Below are 10,894 nucleotides of genomic sequence, written 5' to 3' on the forward strand. Positions count from 1 at the left end.
CCAGAGCATGTCATAAGCCTTTTCAATATCAAAGAAGACTGCAATCACTACTTCCTTGTTGGTCTGTGATTTCCTGATGTCTGATTCTAAGCACAATATAGAATCCATTGTATACTGACCCCTACGGATCTGAAGGGTCTTTCCCTGGCTTTAGGATAGGCACTATTATCGCTTGTTTCCACACTGAAGGAAGTTGGCCAGAATCCCACACCCTATTAAACAACCGTAACACAATGACTAGAGTGTTATCTGTCATGTGTTTCAACATTTAGTAAAAAACACCATCTTTCCCAGGAGTGGTTTGACGAGCACTAATAATTGCTCGGTTGGGCGTGCTATCTCCCTTCTCTGGTTTTAATCTTCTTAAACATCCATGGTTTTAATAGGATACCTAAAACGTTGCATTACCAGAAACTCCTGGATTATGACTAACAAAATGATTTACTAAAACATAATAAGCCCTTTACCCATTTCCCAATCTGATGAGTAGCATGTTCCTGCAATACCGGAGGCGGCCGTTTCAGGACCGCATTCCTAGGACCCTAGCTAAATTGTTCAATGTAAGTGCTATATGAGGTATATGATGCCTTCTTTCTTTGAACAATAGTGAATAAATAAAAGCTTTTCTCCACTTAACAACACTTGGATTCGGATTGGGGTGAATACATCTCTAAGAAAGCTTCTAAAACAGAGTTTATTTTTTCTGACTACTTTTAAATCCAGGCTGAAGACTTTTCTTTTTGTCGCTGCTTTTAATTGAACTATTCATATAACTGCACTGTAACTTTTATCCATGTATTTTTCTTTTAATGTTTATTTGATTATCTTTGCTTCTAATGACTGTTTTTAAATGCCATTTTCTTAATATCTTTCATTTTTGTAAAGCACTTTGAATTGCCTTGCCTTATATGCTCACTATATGCTACTTATTTATTCGAATATTCTCATGTCACTGTGTGCCTCTCGTGCGTCCATCCGATTCACTTTAGTTTAAGTGGCTGATTACGTTTGTTATTTAGTACAAATATAATTGTATAGCTAAACTGACTAGCAATAGTGGTGATGACAAAATAATAACTATATGATTACATTTACGAGTAAGACTCAAATATATGAACTAATTAGAAAGATGTTCTAAAAGGTGAGTTTTTAAAAGCTTCTTGAAAATACAAAGGCTGTCGCTGAACGGACAGCACAGGTAGTTCATCCCACCAACGAGGAATACGAATGAAAAAGGTTTGCCCATAGCCTACTGGGAACTATAATTATATAAACTAATCAGATAAATCCATTCCTTGTCTCGGCTATAGTGCTATGCATTGCTGTTTTTAACCCCAAGTATTATTATGTGCTTTAATCTGTGATACGTGTGTGATGCATTTTATTATTGCCAAACGACCCCAGTTCTAGTGTAGGCTAATCTCATATTATTGTTGTTCTATAAATTGAAGTTTGTATTGATATTCTAGTATTAATTATGGTTGTTTTAGTGGCTTAAGTTTTTGTATGTCGCTTTGGATTAAAGCGTCTGCTAAATACCCAAACCATACCACCTACTTCCACACTGAAATACTTTATATAGCCATTGTGTGTATGTATATATTCAATACAATGTATGTTATTATGTGTTTGCTCGACAATAACACATAGAACATATTTTCATCATATTTCTTTAATTTCTGTAAGAAACAAGTATTTTCATGCATTCATAGATCGTTAATAACAAGCATTGCAATGTCTAAAACAGACTCGCTGTGTAGACTCAATACTCGATGGTTGTACTTTTGCGGGCATCCAATTCTCTAGGTGGCAATGTTGCCAAAAAAAACTAGAGTCCTACGACTGCGGTCCTAAAACTGCAGCCTCCGGTATTGCAGGTACATACTATTGGATCTGATACTAATTTGTTTTTTTTTCCCAGTTGTTTGAGGGAGGCCGAGCGTTTCTTTCAACCGCTGCTGCACACCCACCCCAGAAACCCATGGATGTATTCAAATAACGCAGAACCCCCACAACAGGCCTGACGTCCCATTGGAAGTGGAAATGTGCCACTATTGAATAGATCATAAATAAACAAACATGACATGTTTTTCAAACGGCTTAAAGTTGACTAAATAATATACAGATGTGCTGATGTCACAATGGTTTTTATCTTGAGATGTATGGTTGCTCTTAGCACAATGCTTCTTCTTGTGGTTGTTCGGACATCTGTTTCAGACTGCAGAATATGATGACCGCGTAAGATTTACACTTTAGCCTTTCACCACAATATTGTGAAAGATGGTGATAATGAACTAAAACAATATTATTTATAAATAAGGTTATCAGTGTAATTAATCTTCCGCCTTGTTTGTTCTTGTATCTTTTTTGGCAAAGGAATCAACCTAATTTGTGTAGGACATTTTTGAGGAGGGAGACAAGTGCATTAGCATGATCTCAATATATATATATTTTTTCTGAAACAAGGTTATTGACAATAGATATTGCTACAACCTTCTAGGCCTTCTAGACAAGAGCTACAATTGTTGGCCCCGTGGTGGTTGAGCTGTTGTTGATGCATGTTGCGATAACTTGTGTTAAAAGATCCGCGTTTTATAAAGCAAGTCTTTAGTGTGTAATAGCATTTCATGTTTAACAAATGAATAGCACATAAGCATTTAAGGACGTATAAACAAAAAGGATTTGGCACTGTACAAAGACAATAATTGCCCTCATTCCAAAAGTATACCGATCACATTCTCTATAATTTGTTATCATTATATCTGCAGTGATAACCCACGATTTATAGTGATGCATCTTAAAAAGAGGCAAAGGAGAATTTAATTAAATCCTTTCAGATTAAAAAAAAAAGGCACAAAGTAATGCATCATTGCTTGTATAAAAAAAAGTTTTTGAAAAAAAGAAGAAGAATACAATTATTTCACATTAATCAGCCTTTTAACTGATGGGGTCATCCAATAAATCAGGTGCAGTGCTCTGACACTTGAATTTGTTCCTCATCTGTCGCTCAATCATTAGGTCAAACTCCTGTCTTTCTCTGAAATGAAAGAAAACAACATTCACTGATCATATTTAATATATGGTGTGACAATGTCTTTCTTTAAAGGTTTAACTCATTAGGCTTCTACCTTTTACTTATGCATCGTCCTTTAAGGTACTTTTCTTCTGCCTTTTTTACTGGGACATTGTCCACCCCAGCAATGGCATAGATGATGGCCTTCACAGGAGAACAATAATCTTAATACACATGTACCACATACATACCAATGTGAACTGCAATATAAAAAAATATACCATATGACACAATATAGAAGAACACAAAATGAGCGCTGATGAAGCTTTAGCTCACCTCAGGAAGAAGCACATCCAGGACAAAGGAGACAAGCTGCATGTCCATCCCATGTAGACAAGGGGCGATGGCCTCTGCTGTTGTGTAGAGTTCATTCAGGTACCTGTAGACCTGGTCCAACTGCTGGTCATCTTCCAAGAATACGTTGACCATCCTACGCCGATCACTCAGAAAGGAGCGAAGCCATCTGGACGGCTGCTGCCCACTGATCACAGACTAAGTAGAGCGACACAGGAGGGTGAGTTGATACTGCTCACTTACAAATCCCTACATAACCTGACCCCCCCCTATCTGGCAGTCAGACACAATCACCATATTCAAATCCCAATTAAAAACCCACCTGTTCAAATCTACCTACTCACTGTAGTGCTCCCCATTCTATGTGTCCACTTGATTGTCTCCTCCAAGATTTCCTGTTTGTGTTTTTATCATGTTCTGTTGCCTATTAGGGTTTTCTTTTTTAACAAATTGTACGTGTCCTTGGGTGTCATGAAAGGCGCCTAAAATAAAATGTATTATTATCAAGGACCAGTGCTCATTTAGAAAGTGTTGATCTTAAATCCATTAATGTTTCAAAACATTCAAATATCATAGTGGATGTTTCTCTTGCACTCATCAACAGCAGAGACTCCATTGTTAAATGTCTATTGCAAAAGTATCGCTTTTAACACATTGGTGGGACATAGTTTTAAAGCGTAACCAAGGACAACGTTTGCACATGCATTCTCTGTCAAATAAATTAAAGAAAAATTGAAGAAATGAAACTGAAACTAGAGAACGCAATTCCTGAAGAAATTGCATTGAGAATGCTGTATACTGTCTATAATGTGTAAGAAAAAAGCGAAGAAGCAGGAATATTTGGATACCAGGGAATGGGTTCTATGAATTAATGTCATAGAACATTTTTTGCACAAATTGCAATGACAGAAGAATGCATCTGCACATATTTCTTTCATATATAAATACTTTCACATAAAAAAGCAGTAAGCAAGAAATTAGTAAGTGTTTGCAAAGAGCAAAAACTTAAACAGCAATGCAATAGGCTCCATTGATCATACCAGAAGGCGTCCTTCCACCATGCGCTGCTTTACGATGAAATGTACCAGCTTGTTAGCACGGTCGTGGGTGGCATGACTCCGGTCTGGCAGCAACCTTTTTAAACTCGTGCTGACCTCCTCATGCTGGTCACTGAAGCCGTAATCCTGAAATGGTGCCTCAATCTCATCCGCCGATTCACTGGAGATGGTAAGTCTCTCTGAGGCTGCCTTCGGGTACTTTCTCCTCAATGGATAGCCTGGAAAAGTGAAGAGCATGGTCAGGACCAAGAGAGGATGCAGGTGTATATACGTTTTCATATTCTGTCAATGTTTAACATTCTGCAGTGGCCTAATATTCTGCGGTGGAACGAAACCTACTCATGTCGTGAGCAAAGTACTCGAGGAACGAGCCAGAAAATGATCCACAACCTGCAAAGACAAAACATGATTAGTACTGCTACCAATTCAATAGTGTTCAAACAATGTTGTTTCTTTCTGCATAACAGTTAAATGGACTTACCAATCTTTATTCTGTAGTCTGTTATAAGATCCAAGGACCACTCAATTGCGGCATTATACTTTTCTTTGGCTTTACACTATAACAGAATACATTTGAGAGACATTTATGGTATGCCACTGATTTATAGGATAACAGCATTTTAAAAATACTGAGTGTATATTTCATGGGCAAATCTTACCTCCAGCTCATGATCTTCTTCACAGCCAAAAGGCTTCAGGGTTTTCAGAGCCACAGCCAACCTTAAAAAAAACAAAAAAATTCAACTAAAATACCAACTACTGATGATTTTAAAGTGAGCCAACTCATGAGTTTTTTTATTTGTTAACATTACATCAGACTAAAAGAGGCTTTTTAAGACCTACGACATTACTTTAATTAACGTTAACTTATTTTAAAACACAGCTCCTTTCAGGTGTTCTCACCAATATCAAAATTGGAAGATAATATATGGTCCTTACAACCTGTAATAACAATCCTATACATTGTAAAAGTACAGCAGATATCCAACAAAGAAGTGATAGAAAATTCCTTTAAATTTCCTACCCTTTCTTTTGGTGAATCAAGGGGTCATCAATGAATATGATGCTCGCTTTTTTCTGCTTACGGTTCACACTTTTTACCTGCAAAGAAAAAAATTGTAGTGAATAAAATAAAAGTGAAACATTAAGGCTTTTCTAATTTGTAAACATTTGAGAACTGTTCTTTTTTTTGAGTCACCAACATTTCCATGCAAATTGACTTTCCCCAGTGAACACATCTACTTGAAATGAACATGTAGAATTCTAACCAATTACTATACCACAGTGACTAGTTTAACAGTGCTAAAGTGATTAGTCAACCAATTGCTTTCAATTAAGCTGAAATGTACGACAGAACATTTAAAAAATAGCAAGCAAATGTTTAAGTACTTCTTTGAGCAAAAATGGTAAAAGCAAAGTGTAAAGTTCTCAAATGTAAAAAAGAAAAAGCTAATTTCTGTATGGATGCAAAAAACATGTGCTTATGACAAATCCATCATCAGTTCCACACAGGTTTCTGCACTCACCGATGCAGGCCAGAATGGGTAACTTCTATATTTGTACCACACAAAGGCTCCTCCTGTAATGGCTGGAGGATCTACAAGACAAAGACAATTCACATAAAGTTAACAGTATGTTCATACTGTCCAGTCCACATCCAGTCCTGGTAGAGGATATTTTCAGTCATCGCAGTCTCTCTTACTTTTCTCCTGCTGCATCAAAAAACTGGGTAGCTCCTCGTCCTCCTCACTAGGATTATCATCCTGGCAGAACAAATATGGCACCTGTTCCTCATGGTGACTCAGCTCTATTGACAGATCTGAAGACAGTACAGAGTCTTCTTTTGGGGAGTGGGTTGTAGTTGAAAGGAAAAAAAAATAACAGAATTAGGTCTGATTATTTAGTTTAGCCGAGTTATTTTAAACCTGCTCTACAAAACTACAAGCAGCAGTAGCTACCCTACCAAACTCAAAGACCACAGCATGTTTTATCATGTTTCGGATTGTGAGGAGGATGCATGAGATGCACAGAAAAAGTTATGTTAGCCAACATAAGTAATGATAACGATATAATTGCAAAATGTACCGAAAATATAAAATTAATAATAATATAAGGATTTCAGTCAAATACAATTTTCTTTAAAAAACAAAAAAAGTGCATTTTTGGCATTTATAGGAAGAAATCAAGCTTAAATGGAACTAAACATAAATGATTAAAGAGGTGGATTATTAATACAATATTATAAGATGTATATTACTAACATATTATCAATATGTATTTCTTTTTTAAAATATCACAGTTATCATCAATAATGGTATATTGCTGGACAATACCTTGCTCTGCAGCATCAGGCGTGGAGTGCTCCGATGACTGAGATGTGGTTTTCTCAGTCATCGGCACCTTCCGCGTCCTGCCTCGCCTGCGCTTGGCTGGAGTTCTTCTGGTTTGACTGCGCGTCTGTATTTGCTCTCTCACCACCCTATTTCTAAGTCTTCTTATCGGGGAAGCGGGAGCACTCTCACGTTTTCTTACAGACTTTGATTGGCAGCATGATGAATCTACCTCTGATGTCTACAACAGAAAAAATATATCAAAAATAAGTTGAAGATTATTACTGAAATTAACTGTGGATCCTGAATAATGTGTTGGCTCAAAATGCAGAAACAATATCAGCAAAAGAGAAATTATGAAACACCTCCAACTGATTGGTGAATTTGCTGCTTTCTGGCTGCACTTCTTTTGTTCTGGAGATGTTGGACAGTAAGTCTTTGGAGGAGTTGCGGACTGGCGTGGAGGTCAGCGGGGCGTCTTGTGTCGGTTCCATTTGAATATTACCTGTAAGTTTACCTTTAATCACTGTATGAACTGGTGTAGTCCTTCCCTTGAGTTCATTGGATCAGATGTGAAGTGTCAAAGTATGACATTTAGCGGGCCGATGTCATGGGGCTGACAGCTGAGAGAGAGAGAGAAAGGGGGAAGAGTCAGAAATGTGTTAAACCATCCTAATGTGGAGGATGTACTTCCGCTTAACACTAAGGCCATGTTTGTGTTAGGACAATGCAATCATATCATGCATTTGCACATGTTAATTAGTGATGGTGAGATGAAGCTTCATGAAGCTTTGCGAACCAATTGGCTGGAAAGCTTAAAACGGGTTCATTACTCGAGGCTTAATTTCCACACAAATTAAGACTGGTCAAAGAGTGTAAAACAAGCAGATATAGAAAATAGAAGATAGAATCGGAGGGATGGAACCCTCCTTAATAGTCACACATACAGAGCACTCAGCACACCTCTGCATTTAAACCATCCTAGTACTAGGAGCAGTGGGCAGCTATGTTACAGCGCCCGGGGGGCAATGGGAGTGGGGGGGGAAGGGCGATGGCTGGTGCCTTGCTCAAGCAGCAGTCCACACTCCATATTTAGGTCTGGTCGGGGACAATTTTTTGGTGCTTGGTAAGCACCGGTTTTTGGTGCGTAGACCCGGCTACGCTGCGGTGTGAACAGGAAAAACGGTGCTATCGGGTTCAAGCTCCGAACCCGCCCTGGAACCATGTTGGTGTGAAAGGGGCATGACTGAACCACTGCCGGACAGCGGGATCTTTCTTACTGAGATTGCAATGGGTAAAGCCTTAACAATAACTCATAATCATTGAGTTGAAATCATATTTTCCTGTAATCAATTTGTATCAATATTTTATATAGTTTCCAGTTGAATTATTGGGATTTAAAAGCCTAAGGAGACTTGTAAACATTGCAAAGATGGATTCTTATTCCTTAATAATATTCGTAAACTTAATGTTATAGCCTAAGAAATACTAAACAACAAGTTGACATTTATTAACTACATCATTATATTTCGCTGACGCTTTTAAGAATAAAAAAGTAATATAGACGATTGACCGGTGGCGAACCGGTCACCATCCTGATGAGTCATCTATCAACCAGCTGAGCCACAGCCATCTCCTCTTTGGAACCTGAAATATTTCGTCTGCTTTCTGTTTGTAAATTGTTTGAATCGGAATGTGTAATCTAGTGCAAAAGTTTTATTTAAAACTAGGAGAAGTAAGCAGGTTAGGAAACCGAACTAAGTGATGTGTTGTGTCTATCTAATCCGCTCCGGCACCCTAACACACACACCCACAGCACGATACAGTATTACAAACATCAACAAGTGATACAAAAAAACTAACAAGTGATACAAAGAAACAATCTTCAGAGGGGGTCTGAGTCCTCTTAATCCGACTGTAGCACCAGGCCCGGGTACAGGAGGGGCAATAAGAGTGTTATCAAACTGTTTAGTGTCAGTGTTTCGGTTTCAACCGATCTGAAGCGCTACCTGAAGCAGTCACGTGGTATAAACAGGCAGCGAGGCTTCGTTTGTCATCGACGGCGTCACTGGCCTAAACGATACAAGCCTCGATACTTGCTTCATCAAAAACGTGATTGATTTCTCGAACCACGCTCCGAAGTCTCGGCACAGCATGTAACAGCACTAACGTTAGCTAAATTCGCGAAAATGCATCAAAGACTGTCGCCACGGAAACGGGATCCGACATTTGATTTGCAAATAAGCTAACGACGCTAAAAGCTTCCTCAGCGTTGTTGTGTAGTCAGAAAGTCGTGTAGAGTCCACTGTTGAAAGCAAACAAGCTCAACCACAACCCACCTTGTTTGTGTGGCTAGCTAGTTGGTAAATTGCTAAATTAGTAAACAAACTCACCCCCAACATTCCCCTGCGATGAAAGCTGAAAATGGTTTTCTTGCCGACGTATGTGATATAAAGTAACACAACACATCATAGTGCAGCCCATAGATAAACTGTATATACATTTTGCACGCTTTTTAGTCAATGTGTCAGTTATAGCTCACCTTCATAAGGTTGCAAAGCGTTTACAGGAAGATATCTAAAGGCACAACAAGACATTTATTGCAATGGCTGCCATACATGTCTGCAAACTGTAATTTGAACCCGTGTTTGATACGTTATCACGTTGATAAACATAACCTCAGGTTAAAGCAAATCGTATAGTTACTAGTATACAAGTGACCACTCACCTTAAAAAGACAAGATTAGCCTTTTGTTTGGATAGTTCCCAATAAGCTTCAGTAATACATGAAGAATACAGACATTCTCGTCCCGCCTGCACGCCTGCAATGCTTCACAGGCAGTGCAAAAACACTTAAACACTGCGATAAAAAAGCAACATTTAATATACGATGGTCTAACCGAAGTGTTGCACTCCCAGTTGTGAACAAACCTAACTACTAGTATTGGTTAATCTTTTATATAATACCGATATACCGCCACCTAAAGTCCCGGAGTGCGCAGCGCAACCTTAAATATCTGTCACTGACAGATTTCTGTCACTGGCCGTTTCTCAATCTCGAGGATTCTGGCTTCCAAGCCAATATTTCAAGGATGCTACGTCATCGAGTGCCGCCGAAGGACTGTTCCAATGTCCAGCATACTTGGAATTCCACCGAGGCCGCGTCCTTGGTTTGGGGGAAATTTCGAGGCTGCACATCATGGGTAGACTTCGCGTGACTTCAAACTTTCAAACTTGAATTACCGCTGTTGGCTATTTGTATACTTCTTTTGTTGTGAACTTCACCAAAATCATATATTCTTTTCATATGTAAATTGGTTCCGCCTTTGTTTGTTTATGCATACCTTTATACCCGGGGGGTGTATTTCGCTGTCGCATGTCAGAGTCCAGCTTCAGTTAGCATTGATGCTCCAAGCAGGTCAGTCATGTTTTAATTTGCCCTCCATCAGTTCTGGTATCTTTTTCTAGTTAGCCCTAAAGTAATTATATTTTATTTCGTAATGTTAATGAACCCTCCGGTTTAGCTTCTTTGTGTAAATAACTTGTAGTTCTGATATTAAAAACTTTTCAGGAATAGTAGCTAGGGGAGATATTGGTAAAATATGCATAAAGAAAAAGTAAATCTGTTTACAGTTCTGTTTTCATATGGGTATTGAGAGATGTATCCATAGATTTATAGTTCCTAATTTTGCTCTTGAAGTGCACCAGATTGATGCATTTAACTTCAACATTTAAAAAAAATCTTCCCAGGGGAGCATGCCCCCGGACTGCCCTGGAGGAGGTTAGGTCCACCAATTGCCCCCACACCCGCCGTCAAATTATACCACCCACATTGAGGGTGCTTCCTACGCCCATGCCTGAGACACAGTTTTGTGAATATTGTTTTTTTCCGCCCCCCTCGGGATGGGGCATGGGGTTTGACAGGTTTTAAAGTGTCCCATGTGTTAGTGCATTTTTATATATTTTCCTTTAGTCCAATCCAATCCACTTTATTTATATAGCACAGTTTAAAAACAAAGGGTTTGCCAAGGTGCTTCACAATGAACATAACATTATAATAAAATATAATATTACACGAATAGATAAAAGGCGCACATAAGAAAATATAAAAACCACACATAAGAATAAATACAAGGCAC

At 38.5% G+C, this 10,894-nt stretch overlaps 1 protein-coding gene across 3 annotated transcripts; it reads right to left on the reverse strand.

Annotated features, from left to right (window-relative positions):
• Nucleotides 1–1,654: 1,654 nt before the first annotated feature.
• Nucleotides 1,655–9,729, reverse strand: LOC307028730 (PWWP domain-containing DNA repair factor 3B-like). 3 transcript variants are annotated; one of them, XM_079663999.1, is made up of 13 exons: nt 9,484–9,729; nt 7,121–7,378; nt 6,759–6,996; nt 6,128–6,262; nt 5,952–6,022; nt 5,450–5,526; nt 5,085–5,145; nt 4,907–4,982; nt 4,765–4,815; nt 4,408–4,643; nt 3,350–3,565; nt 3,129–3,217; nt 1,655–3,037 (listed from the first exon to the last, which is right to left on the reverse strand). In XM_079663999.1, exons 2-13 carry the CDS (start codon nt 7,247–7,249, stop codon nt 2,938–2,940), a joined length of 1,479 nt encoding a protein of 492 aa, XP_079520125.1. In that variant the 5' UTR covers nt 7,250–7,378; nt 9,484–9,729; the 3' UTR covers nt 1,655–2,937. The 3 variants fall into 3 exon arrangements, with proteins under 3 accessions (XP_079520125.1, XP_079520123.1, XP_079520124.1); XM_079663997.1 differs by having other exon boundaries at nt 6,128–6,265; nt 9,484–9,727; XM_079663998.1 differs by lacking the exon at nt 9,484–9,729 and adding an exon at nt 9,298–9,315 and having other exon boundaries at nt 6,128–6,265.
• Nucleotides 9,730–10,894: the final 1,165 nt, after the last annotated feature.

The sequence above is a fragment of the Notothenia rossii genome, assembly GCF_949606895.1.
Source record: "Notothenia rossii genome assembly, chromosome: 2".
Taxonomy (NCBI): Eukaryota; Metazoa; Chordata; class Actinopteri; order Perciformes; family Nototheniidae; genus Notothenia; species Notothenia rossii.